Here is a 13,146-nt window from a genome sequence, read left to right on the forward strand (position 1 = left end):
AGACAGGAAGAGTTAAATGCCCGTCGTACATTGTACAGTCCCAGCAAAATTATTCGTTTTTTGTTCACTGCCTCCGGTGGTGTGTGAAGAGACAAAGGAATGTGAGGGCTCAACGGAAGCAATTTGTTATTTGTGGAAGATGGAAGGTCTCGGAGAATTTATCATCCTGCGAGATTAAAAAATCAATAAAATAACAATTAGTGAAATGGGTATACCTCCTCGGCCAATTGCTCAATCATGATCTAGCTATGCGGTTCAATGGCTAATTTTCATATCTCTCATTATGGCTGAAGCGAATGGGGTTAATATACTCGTCAAAACGATTTTTTTCATATTCATGATCGTACAACTCATTAATACTATTACAAAACACTTGTCTTTTATGGCTCGAGATTGTGTTTAAGATATATTTTGATAAGATTCAAGGGTTGTTTTATGATGACTGTTAATGTCATACGACAGAGTCGGGCCGAATGGAGCGTCATTAACCGTCAATAATTTGGAATCGGCAGAGTGAAAATCGACGATTTTTTTTCAGATTAAAGATGGATTGTTAAGTTTTGAAATAAAAAAAAAATCATTCGATTTCTTTCGGTAGATTCGGAATTATTGATCTTTGAAAAAATTCCCTTTCGCCTGCAATGATGGTAATTTTTTTCAGATGTTTGTTCCTTTGTCATTGATTTGGTCAGAATGTTAGTTAGAAAAAGATGAGACTATTTACATCATTTGCACAAAAATTTGGTGGATCAGAGAAATCTTCATCATTGCCTGTTCTCATCTCCACGATACTAATCAGTTCAAGAAAGGTCAGCTGATATTAAATGGATAATTATGGAGTTCATTAAATTATCATAATGCGATGTTCCGCTAGACTGTTGCAGCTTCATCAGATACTTTGTATTGACAAGAACAAACATTGTCAATGATTATTCAGACAACACATTCGATTAGTCATGACACGAGGAACTTTTTATCGAGGGAAATACTTTGAATGGAAGTACCTTGTTAATGAGTAATATTGGAGAATCATGAACGGTCAATTAATTTTTTTGAAGTGTCGTACGGAACGGGAAAGTGGGACACGATCTAGCAGAATCGTCGGCGAATTGTCACTCGAGGACAATTTGATAATAGCTGAGGTAGCGTGTCGATGGCTCGGATGTCGTGACCGGTGTTGTTATTCCTGTCAACGATGTGTCGCGTGATATTTCTGATGATAAGTGAAAAATGAAGGATTGGCTGGGGTTTAGCTGCGAAGTGCTCGAGTACTATATTTTCAGGAATTCAGTAAGGTGATAAAACCGTGAGGAGAACAGCAACAAAGGACAATATGACCTTCAAAAGGTAACTTAAAAGATCAGTCATTGCTCCGCCAAGAAAATAAAAAAAAATTAACAATTAAAATAGCAAATGTTGAGCGAAATTTTATGACAAATGTCTCCATAAAATGAGTTGCCCAGAATTTATGGAGAAAATCTTATTAATTTTCTGCTCGTCGCACTTCCTCATCAATTATCCAAAACTTAAGAACGTATTATCTACGGAAGAAATTATACGAAGAGATTCTCTCGTGTTCCATCTGTAGCGAACAGAGGTCGCTACTGACAGGTTTTTCATTAAACAATAAGTAAACAAATAAATCAGTGAAAACTACAAACGATTCTCTGTCGATATTCACCGAAACTATTGAACAATAAGATTGTTTACTCATCTGCCTGCGAACTCACGTTGGATGTTTAATTATTTATTTAAAAATTAATGAGAAACTAACGAACCACTTTATCCTTCAGTACAAACGTCTACAAACTCAGTACTAATGATGGAATCAGTTCACTTTGCGAGAAACAATCACCTGTTGGCTAATCTACATCTGAATTGGTCAGTGTAATCACCATTATGTTCACATTTGGGGGAGAAATACAAACCGAAGGTCCGCAAAAGGTGCATTCGATCTCGTGATAAATAAATTATAATACAACGAACTTCACTCTTATTCTCTCCACCTTTATTACATTTTTGTTCCTTCGATTAATGAAATATATTAGAGAATGCTACGTATATAAATAACGCATGGGCACAACATTGAGAGATTCAGCTTCTCCTTCTTTCATTCCCTGTCACACAGGACATTGTTTCCTGGTTAAGTTTTATTTGTTTGGAAGTACAATTAGTTTATCGGCGTTGGTTGTTTCATCATTTCAACAATTACGTCGGTGGGTGCCTCATGAGTACATGAAAATATTTTAGCTGCTTATTAAAATCAGCAGTGAATTTCGAGAGAAATCTAGTTCAGCATGTTTTTATGAAAGAATTATCAAAGAATCATCTAGTCCAGTTGACCGGTAAATTATCAAATTTTTTACAATTAATTAAAATAATATAAACAATTTTGAAGGACATGATTTCTATTTGCATGAAGTATTGATTAAATACTTCAACATTTCATAAATTAAAATTTCTCACTCAATTGCTGACTCACAACTCAGAGAAAAAATTCTAAGAATTTCTCTCAAATTTCATATTTTACCGAATTAATTTCCCCCATCTCTGCATCCCCCCCAAGAAACATTTCTGAATTCCTTTGCCCCTGATTAAAACGCAGACAATTTGAACCATTAAAATTGCATTACAGTTGTTGTTTTTTCGTCTACCTCCAAAAACTCACTACTTCACTACATAAATAATTTTGGACGTCATTATTAGTGAATCAATAAATGAAAAATTGTTGGGGAGCCCATCATTGGTGGTGGATGAGGCTCGTAAAACTCATCCAATCCTGTTTGTGCTTATATGATACAATATTGATCTCCTTTATCAACTATTTATCGTAAAATGTGACTTATTCATCTACAGTCATACAAAATGGGTGTATAAATATTATCTTCATTCTGGGGGAGGGGGAAGGGGGTGTATGACGGCCATTTTGTGGTAACATCCAAAAATAATCGAAGAATTTGCCTACCAATAATTTGGGACAACGATTTTATTGATCAATTTTTGGTTAATCTTAGAGTAGTGAAGTATTAGTTGTCGAAAAAAAGCCAGCAAAAATTGTCTGACATTGTGCTTGTGCGTTAATAAATTCGTGTTGAATATTAAAATGTTATTGTTAAGAGGCCTCGGGGGTGAAGCAAAAACTGCTAATATAGGGGAAGAAGTTGGTGATATTTTTAGTGTCAAAAAAACGATTAAAAATTGAATTTAACTCATTCAAAATTGAAAATGGTGTTCATCTCATTAAAAAAAGAGAATATGATCACTCGCCAGGATTTTGTCTCATGTTTTTTTTTCAGAAAATTGAATTACAATGAATTTGGAAAATTTATGATGAAAAGTTCCTGTGAACTCCAATTTCTTCCTCTCCATTTACCCCTAAATTTTCATCCCTTTATTACTTCCACTTGATAACTCAATTTGTCCCACTCAAGTGGTCTATTACCTCCCCCAAGTCCCCTCAACCTTAACTCTTCGATTATTATTGTTGAATTGAATCCCGTAAACGTGCCTCAACACAAATATTGCAATCCACTCATCATTCCCATCTCACTCACAGACACTAATTAACCATTTTTTACCAGTTACGAATTCTCAAATAATGCGTGATTAATCCATTAATACATTTCCTATCTAAACGCAGTACAGATATTACCCTATCCGACAGAAGCCTTGAACACTCGCGGAGTCTCGATTATGACACATTTACATATTCCATTCCTCGATATTCAATTCAGATTGAAAACAACGAATGAATGAATCGTTAAAATTGTTCTGGAATTTGTTGTAACCTAACTTTATTCTTTTTCGAAGAGCAAGAGTGATTGTAGGTCTAAATATTGACAGATCTTAAGGTACCTCCACAGCAGACCTCAACAACATGGTCGTGGAGATGGAGATTGGGCACTCTAACCTCACTTCTCCACCCTCCACCTCTCTCCACGTCTCCATCCTTCAATCCTTAACCTCCAAAGAACGTCATTAGGACACTTCTGTTGAGGATCAGTACAACAGTCAATTGAGTTTCTTTCCACCCAAATCGATGTGGTCAACGACGTTGGGATGTTCGATACACATTTACAAATACTTGAACAAATATACCCCAAAAATGTATGACCTGTTGAGCATGGTCGATTGCTTTGTTTGCTGTGGTGGTACTTTAAGGTAGCTATTAAAAACCAGTAAAAAATACTGCGAAAAATACAATTGCACATTTGAATATTCTCCAAAAGAAAAAAAATCATAAAAATCATGTGAATTGAGTCTCAAAAATAAACAAAGATTCATTACCAAATCAGGCAATAAAATGTTTGCTAAACCTAAAATTAATTTAATTAATTAATTAAAAGGTGTGAAAGTTACAGTGGACTGGAATGACTTGAAAAATTCTAAATAAGAAACGATAAAAAAATAAATAAAATAAATCTCCAAGTAAAGCTACATTTGACGAAAAATCCACACAGTTATCACCCAATAATAACAATTCTAACAATCAATGTTGCAATAATATTAACCGCAGTATTTTGATGTAATATTCAGACCAATCACCAGCAACAGTATCTAGAAAATTGACGACTGCATACGACAGAGCTGTGACTCGCGAGAGAACTATTGAATCATTACCAAAAACCTAGTAATCACTGCAATTATTCATTAATACAATCTATGTATATTATATATTTCATTTGTTATTGATTTGGCTACACAATATACCTCATATAAAACAAATAAATAAAATTAGTTGAGTGATTTTACAGTCTAAGTACGTTGTCACGTTTTTATTAAAATTATCGCATATAATACCACAAGAGCTCCGAAATTATCGGATATTTCCCGATAGGTTCGTTGCAAACAAATGAACGTGTCAAGTTTTCCAGTTTAAAAATCACGAGCGCGAAGCGCGAGTGATTTTTCTGGAAAACTTGACGAGCTTATTTGTTTGCAGGGAACCTTGAGGGAAATATCAGATAATTTCGAAGTTCGAGTGGTATTCGGGGGATTATTTTTTGCATCCAAATCTTGGCCGATAGAATTGCACCATGAGACATAATTTTCAACGAATTACCATTTAATCTGTCAGATACAATTGAGGGTTACTTCAACATTTGTTTTTTTTTATATATATCAACATGCAAAATTTCCAGTGTAATTTTCAAGAATATCCGCTGAAATACCGTGTTGACTATACAAAATAACGTCGAATGGTGCAATCCTATTGGCTAAGATTTGGATGGGAAAAATAATCGTTCAAATTATTCACTTGATTCACTCAAGAGTATTTCAGCTATTGGATATGCTTTATCGTTAATATGTGCATTGGCAAATTGAGTGTTCATTACAAGGACGTTTGCAGTATTAAAGTATTTACGGTGTAATCAGAAAAGATAAAAACAAGTACTCGGTATTATCGATCGTTTGCAGTGTAGGAAAAATCCTAAAATTACCGCCCCGTCATTCAAGCTTGTGCATATGTGGAAACTTTAGAAATTATTTTCATAGTTACTATTCTGCTAGACTACCGTAAATTTCCCACATTAGGCTGAAAACCTTCAACGAATGTATTTACAAAAATTTATAAATTTCCTGCCCTATTAAAATTCTTTCTAACCGCGCCATAAATACCTTAATCTGTTGCTCTGTAAGTAAACAATAAAGGGATCGAATACTGTATCGTCCATTGAACTTTGCCACAAGGGCCCTAAAAACCGATTTAAAAATCCACAACGAAGAGACTGACAAAATAAAAATGTAAAAAGAGTCTTAAAACAGCTAAAAACTGCGTGATAACTTATGGACAGCGATAAAAATGTTTAAAAATATTTTTAAAATCCCTGGAAATAATTAAATGACATTTCCATGAGACGAATGAATGTTTTTGGCTAAATAATTCAGTAAAAGAGTTCTTTTCATTAATAAAATTTTGAAATAAAGAACTTGTTTCAAATTTTCCCTGTCATAATCAGTCGTCTCTAAAAATGGTAATAACCAAAATTCGTAGAAAAATCAATAGAAAATACTAAAAATTCGGCAATGTTCATGCAATACAACTGCCTGAATACAACTGTACAAAAATGGCATTTTCATAAGTCTCAATCAAGTTAGTCTTATTAATTTCCAATGATAACCACAAGACAAAGACACAATTTTTCCTAATTATTATTGATTAAATATAAAACTAATTCATATCTTCTTGACTAGGCGATATTTCAATTGATAATACGTCGACTGTAACAATTCAACTGATGAAGTCACGTCCTTGTGTCACTAAAATCCACAGAAAATTCAAAATAAAGAAAACTTAATTGATCTAATCGATGGAATATTAACAAATTGGTCAAACGAAGTCGCAATAACTTATGGAGATCTCCAGAGACCAAATTATTCGTAAACAAATGAATATAAAAAAATATTGGACAATTAAAAAATAATCTAGGGACACAAATAATTGATATGTCCTCATCAAAATATCGCCCAGTTAAAAAGACACGTGACCTCACATAAAACTTGACTCGACAATATTATAGTTGATATTTATCGAGTCTAAGTTTAAAAAGAAGATCAATCAATCCTCAGATCCACGATAATTCCCCTAATGATCACCAGTGGCAGTAATTAAAATTGCACAAAAATTCGGCAAACGAGTGTATGCCTACTTTACTATAATTTGTTCATTCATCAGCCATGGCAGTTATTAATATCCCCTACTATACTTTCGGCACTTGACTCAGTCGACAGACTACTCACTCAAATTTCCTTACATCGAATGTCACATAAATGTTTAACATCTCATCCACGAATTTTCCTTCATATGCAAGTCTCTAGAACGAGACGGGCATTTGTCGTATCTCAGAAAGGCTCGACAAAACTCGCTGGAAAGAGACCGGTGCGTCCTGTACGCTGTTGGGTTCCTTTGTACCAGCCGTCGTCACGTTTTTTGTGAACATATATTACATCACCGACACGCAATTCCAGCTCGAATTCACTGTTTGGTGGGTACGGGACGATGCAACGAAAACGAATCACTCGTTCTCTGTGGAAAAACAAATGATTTCAGTCATTGAGAATTCATTGGAAATTATTCTTTCTACGAGTAATGACGGTTGTTATGCTTGACAAAGAGGTACTACGAAATGAGAGCTGTCATTACTGGCAGGGATGATGAAGAGAAAAGAAATACAACTGTTAGAGTTGTTAATATTAAGTAATAAGATTTGAAATGACAAAAGAGTGAGGTTATGTTCAGATATTTGTATACAAAAAAACAAATAAGATATTGTAGATGTAAAAGACAGGAAATATTGGCTGTAGTGTCAAAATAAATATATTCTTTTGCAATTTATTGGTTTTTATAATAATAATAATGATGATGGTTATTATTTTTGGGCTTGAGGTGACGTAATAAATCAATTGATGAATCAATGTTGTCTTCCAATGCGAACAAAGAGTAATTCTTCTCAGCCATTCGATTGGACATTAATGAGATAAATCTTTTGAAGGTTACGAATAACAACAAAGCCATATTTGTTGTAAAAATAACATACACAGATTTAACAACAACATTCCATCGAGCATTCTCACCTATCACGAGTAGTTGTCTGCTGTTTACTCTGCTTTCCCATGCCAGCATCCAGTGAATTGCTCTTTCGATGATGATTCCCCGAGACAGCAACAGCACAACCAGCCTCCCCTGATCTGCAAACAAACAACACTAATTAGTTCCTGATCCCTTCCTCCCTCACAATCCGGTGGCTGGTGAGTCAATACAAAGGGCAACAACAGCATGCAGTGCAATCAGAGCAGAAGCTCACATACCAATCCGCGAGTGAAACTGGATTAACAAAAAAAAAATGTCAAAAAGCAGCAGTCTAACCTCTGACAAACTAACCTCTGAACAAAGGAAATCGGCAATGACGGCCGTTCCTTGTGCTTAACTCTTTGTGATGCTGTGGCACTCCCCTGAACCGTTCCTGGATACACTCGCAAGTGATTCGGGGAGACTCCATCCTGATTGGGTGCCACCTGGAGCAATTGACTTGGGCAGGATCCCGAACTGATCCCAATTCGTTTGTGTTATCATTTTAATTAATTTTTATTACCTATTTGCTGGTATTATTCTACATTCCGTCGCGTGTGTTTTGGATTATTGCCAGCTACGTTAGTTGTGCATGACGATAAATTATGCAGAACAAAAATTCGAGGCGTGGGGTAAACGGATTGTTTTGTTAATGAATTTGTCGCTGAATAAAGATTCAATTTTTGAGAATTAATCGAGCAAAAATAAAAATTCCGATAACTTCTAGTCGTTATAGAAGAAAAATCAAAATTATTATGCTAATTATTTTAATTTTTATTTCAATTCACGCAAATCAATCCATTTTCCCCGGACCTCTCTCGCAAAACAAAAAACACTAACACAAATGCGATGCGAATTAAACGCGCATTAATCAATAAAAAAACGTGTAATGAAGCACAATGCAACATCCTGTGAATATTAATGAATCTCACCGGACGTGAACAGTGTCCAAAGAGGTGATAAAATTTCCATCATCGAAGACTGGATTGTCCATGGAGTATGTAGCTGGTGGTGGAGACTTTGATTTCTTGATATTCGTCAGCCTCCTCATGAGGGATACGCCCTTCTCCTTCTTCTCCTTAGTCTGTATAAACAATTATTTCTTTAAATACTTTTAATAAACAAACAATTGTACACAAAATCAGATTTTTGAGGAAAAAACCAGCAGAAAATAACAGTTTTCAATGAGAGAAAAAAACATTTTTCAATAATAATAAATAAATAATAATAATACTGATGACCATCTCTGGAGCTGGTATTAATTGAGAATGGAGAAAATTAATCAGTAATGAGCAATGACCTTTACTTTTTCATTGGTCTTTGTCGATGCAGCTGCGACAGAGGTATTCGGTGGTGGTGTGATGCCCCCAGTGATCCTCAGTGTATTCGAGGGACTTCGATTGATATCGGAGGATGTCGTTGCTGCCGGGGAAGTAGCTGTCGACGGGGGTGACAGCATCGTTTTCCCTGGAGAAGCTGGAACCATTGATTTCTATTTTATTTGATTTTATCTCGTTTGATTCAATTTGAGGTTTCGTTTACAGACTCGATCGCTGACAATTTTTTTGTTCTCCCAAGTTTAAAAAGAGTTGATTAAAGTTGCAAAATAGATAATCCAATTGACAACGTTTAAAGTAACACGATAAAATCGATGCACAATTTTCAAGACCGTTGAAACGAATTTTAACGAGAAAAAAAAAATGAATCGTCGATACCCTCAATGACATTGCATTGAGTTCTCTATCTTGTCTTGTGACTCCTGAACCCAAAACGCCTCCCCAAGCGTTATTATCATCATGTAAACGCCATTACGATAAAAAATTAATCAACTTCTCCCCAAACACTAGACATTACATTTTTTTCACATTAAAAAAATTAAATTTTACGTCATAAAATCCATTAAAAACGCCCTCAATTCCATTTTCTCGAATCCCTTGTCCTATTTCTCCCCCAATCACCCCTTCAAATTCAAATAAAACCCGCATCTCACCAATACTAGAACTCATAACAGCACTGTGGCTCCTCCCCAGTGGATTCCCCTGTTCCCCGTGTCTCGGTGGGCTCTGTCCCTGCGCCTGTCCATGCCAAGAAGCGGAGACCGCTGGTGCTGGGCTAACTGCTCTGGGCGGCAATTCCGGTGGTGGCAATGACCTAGGACTGTACCCCTGCTGCGTCCCCTTACCCTTGGTATAACTGACAGTGCCCCTATTATCCCCCACCCCCTGGACATTGGTCAAAGTAGTAGTCTGATGAGTACTCGTGGGAGTGACCCTGCAAATTCCCCTCTGGCACTTGGCAGGTGCCACATAATTCCCCGGAAAAACCCCACACTTCTGAGTCCTGTTGGAGGTGCCCTTGAACCAGCCATCCTGGCACCTCTCAGTCACCATGTAGATGCCCCCCTTTCTAAGCTCAAGTTCATCCCCCTTCTGTGGTTTGTACGGATAGAGAGCGATATAGGCAGCTGGCAGATTGCTGCTGGAGACTGTAAGGCTGGAGGAAGGCTGAGCAAGGACAAGATCACTGCTGCCACTGCGCCGATGTCTAATATTATGTTCAGGACCAGAAGATGCTGTAACCGTGGAGAAAGCATCACTGCCCCCCGAATTACTTCCATTGGCGTCAGGTGGGCTGAGTATTTCAGCTGAGTGTCGATGATGGGGATGCTGATGATGGCCGGTGTTGACAGCGGTGAAGCTGTGCCTCTTGGCAGTGTGACGACTGCCAACAGCTGGTGGTGAAGTTGCAGGACTTATGGGACTGCTGGGGGCTGTGCTGGAGCTGCTGGATGTGCTCGAGCTGTTGGGAGTGTTGGGAGTGGTTGTGGTGGAACTGCCAGATGACACCGTCGAACTGGAGTCCGAAACAGCCAGGGCTCCAGTGACTGGAGCACTGGCGTTATTCTGAGTCTGTGTCTGAAGATTTCTGGTATGATCAGTGGGTATGAGTGGTGTTGTCTCCTCGTTGGTTGGAGTGGGTGGAGCAACACGTGATGGTCCTGGTTGGACGTTCGTCGAGAGCTTCATGAGGGCTCGTGCCACGCTATTGAGCTCGACAAATGCCAGGGGAAATATTCCTATTCTGTCGAGAAGTTTTCCCTCAGCCCAGTTCTCATCTACTCGTCTTATTACACTTATTACTTCGCCCTTGTTGAAGGTCAGGCAACCGTCCTCCTCGTCGTTTGTCATCCGGAAATCGTAGAGGGCCTTGCACTGGGGCACGTGGGGTGGCAGGGGTGTCATAACCTGTACGTAAGACAGGGGAAATACACCATGATTGGCTCCACACCCACCGTAGTACCAGTTGTTGTCGATTTTCTTTCGTAGTACAACGATATCACCCTTTTTCAAGCTCAAATCACCCGGAACCTTGGAGATGTAATCGTAGATGGCACGGCCGTAAGGCTGATTGTGCAGGTGTACCTGCTTGGCTGAGGCATTTGCGTGGCGTGCTGGATCAACTGCCAGGACTATTGGCGATGGATTTGTTGGGGCGGGTGATGGGGTTACCTGGTGACCACCGAATAGACGCTGAGGGGTACTGAGGGCCCGGGTTTGGGGCTTGACACTCTTGGGTGTGGCGTTTCTCATACCCTCCAGAATCCTCATCAGGAGGACGTTGGGAGGAAGGTCGTCCACCTTCACGTCTACGAGGACTCGACACTCTGGACATCTCAACTCACGGTGTGTGCTCACTATCTCCTCCAGACACTTCTTGCAGAAGGTGTGCTGGCAGGGGAGGACCTTGCTGGATGTGTCCAGTCGTTCCAGACATACTGAACACTCCAGAAGGTCGTTCAACATGCACTCGTCCATGGTTTTTGGAGGCTTGGATTTTTTGCGATATGTTTACTGGTTTATCTGACTTTTTTCATGGCGGGGAGGAGACACTGCACTGTTAGACTTTTTTAATGAGAGTGGAACGATTAGAATATTAATTTCATGAGAGCCAAATTCATCTCTCATATTGGACTTTTGCTGTGAGTTTGTTCGCTTGTGATGAACACCTGTTATTCTCTAGTCAACTGCCTCCACAACTCACAAAATTTCTCGTTCACTGTAAATTAATCCTTCAGAATTTGTCGTTGACACCCACATCAACCTTTTCGCAGGGAGTTAGTGAAGATCTATTAATTGAAACACTTGCACTAATGTCCTTGAATCAATAGGTCACTGGAAAAATTAATCACGTTGTTGATGACATCGATCTCTCATTGCCGAATAAAAAAGTTCATCTCTCATTATGGGCATTTGGAATTCGATACAAATTGAGATTTGTCGTTGAGGTGAGGAACAACAACGTGCTCTCACTCATTTTAATGAAGACGTATTAATTGAAACACTTGCACATGTCGTTTTATCCCACACGAGTTCCTCGAACGACAATAGTGAATGCACTAGGACTGGATTCACTTTCGCTACATGAGGGCGGTCGTTAAACTCGTAACAATAAGAAATTCTGTTGTCCACGAGTTGGGAGTGACACTTGCACTAGTTCTTGATCCCTCCTCGCTCATTTTTCCTCACCCCAGGGGATGATTTCGGGGACAATTGAACGTTAATTCCCCCTTTAACAGCTTCACCATTGAAAGTGAACAGCGGATGAGAGAAAACGCCTTGTTTGCTCGTGTGTGTGTCACCGCTGGGAATGCACTGCACTCACTGACAATTTATCTGTGAAAATCTCGATCACCTGGAGGAGTCACATTTCGCGGAAAATCAACGATACCGAATGAAGTTGGCGTCCTATTCCCACGTGCTCAAGTGTAAAAACTGACGTCATTATTCAATCTCTAATGACGAGCGACCGTTTGCGTACATGATTCTCGGAGAATCAATCACGCTCCGCCATTTCCGGCCCCGTGTGATCGTTTTTTTCAACAATCTCCCACTCCTCCGGTTGCTGAGTTTCAAGCCTGCATATGAGTCCTCATGGGGTGTTGGGAGGCTACCACCGAGCTTCCCATTGGTCCATGGGGTGGGATAGCGTTCACAATTAGCGATGGTCGCGTATTAAGATGGCGGGGGCCTTCGAACTGTTGAAGAGTTTCGGGAAATGAATTTCATTAAAAAGCGTTGAACATTTCGGAAAAAGTTATATGGCGCTGGATAAATAATTATTATTAAGTTTTCTTGAAGGGAAGCAGAAGTGTTTGCACACGCCACATCGTCATGCTCATCACGAATTCACGTTATCAAGGGAAAATATTGGCTCTGGGGGCGATTCAAGGTTTACAATTAGTCACCGGTTTCAGTTGAGATGAAAGAGAAAACTTTCGCCCTTGAGAGGCATCTCAGAGTCTACCAGAGATAAGAAAAATTTTTTCGGAAGCTCTCCAGGCGCCAGGGGGCCTTAAAAATATTATCGTAATGGCCGACTCCCCTTCTCAGGTATTGAAAAAAAAATTTCCTCATTTTCATCTTCAGAAATTTAAACCTCGAAATTCCATTGTCATTTTGAAATCTTTAACATACCAGAAAAATCCCCAATTTCTCATTTTCTAACTTTTTGCAGATCCTTTTGCAGAACTTTATTTTTTCTCTGAAACAAAAAGAAGAAAAACCGACGATAAAATT

The 13,146-nt window shown here is 38.5% G+C and overlaps 1 protein-coding gene and 1 long non-coding RNA gene across 5 annotated transcripts; one reads left to right on the plus strand and one right to left on the minus strand.

Annotated features, from left to right (window-relative positions):
* Nucleotides 1–26: 26 nt before the first annotated feature.
* On the minus strand, nt 27–12,578 carry LOC135164023 (E3 ubiquitin-protein ligase SH3RF3-like). Of its 4 annotated transcripts, XR_010299207.1 has the most exons (7): nt 9,561–12,578; nt 8,871–9,046; nt 8,503–8,654; nt 7,883–8,047; nt 7,576–7,689; nt 6,742–7,027; nt 27–166 (listed from the first exon to the last, which is right to left on the minus strand). XR_010299207.1 is itself a non-coding variant. In XM_064123987.1 (6 exons), exons 1-6 carry the CDS (start codon nt 11,383–11,385, stop codon nt 6,844–6,846), a joined length of 2,616 nt encoding a protein of 871 aa, XP_063980057.1. In that variant the 5' UTR covers nt 11,386–12,577; the 3' UTR covers nt 5,234–6,843. The 4 variants fall into 4 exon arrangements, 3 of the variants coding, with proteins under 3 accessions (XP_063980057.1, XP_063980058.1, XP_063980059.1); XM_064123987.1 differs by lacking the exon at nt 27–166 and having other exon boundaries at nt 5,234–7,027; nt 9,561–12,577; XM_064123988.1 differs by lacking the exon at nt 27–166 and having other exon boundaries at nt 5,234–7,027; nt 8,877–9,046; nt 9,561–12,576.
* LOC135164046 (uncharacterized) lies at nt 162–2,920 on the plus strand. Its single transcript, XR_010299209.1, has 2 exons — nt 162–809; nt 875–2,920. It is a non-coding gene; the product is annotated as an uncharacterized LOC135164046 (long non-coding RNA).
* Nucleotides 12,579–13,146: the final 568 nt, after the last annotated feature.

This window comes from Diachasmimorpha longicaudata, chromosome 6 (genome assembly GCF_034640455.1).
Source record: "Diachasmimorpha longicaudata isolate KC_UGA_2023 chromosome 6, iyDiaLong2, whole genome shotgun sequence".
Lineage (NCBI taxonomy): Eukaryota > Metazoa > Arthropoda > Insecta > Hymenoptera > Braconidae > Diachasmimorpha > Diachasmimorpha longicaudata.

Excerpts from the sequence above, each read along its gene's own strand:
- LOC135164023 (XM_064123987.1), bottom strand. The coding sequence starts at position 11,385 with ATGGACGAGTGCATGTTGAACGACCTTCTGGAGTGTTCAGTATGTCTG. Across the intron at positions 8,048-8,502 it reads TTGGACACTGTTCACGTCCG|TTCGGGATCCTGCCCAAGTC; the intron begins GTGAGATTCATT and ends AATTGGGATCAG. Across the intron at positions 7,690-7,882 it reads CCGATTTCCTTTGTTCAGAG|ATCAGGGGAGGCTGGTTGTG; the intron begins GTTAGTTTGTCA and ends GTTTGTTTGCAG.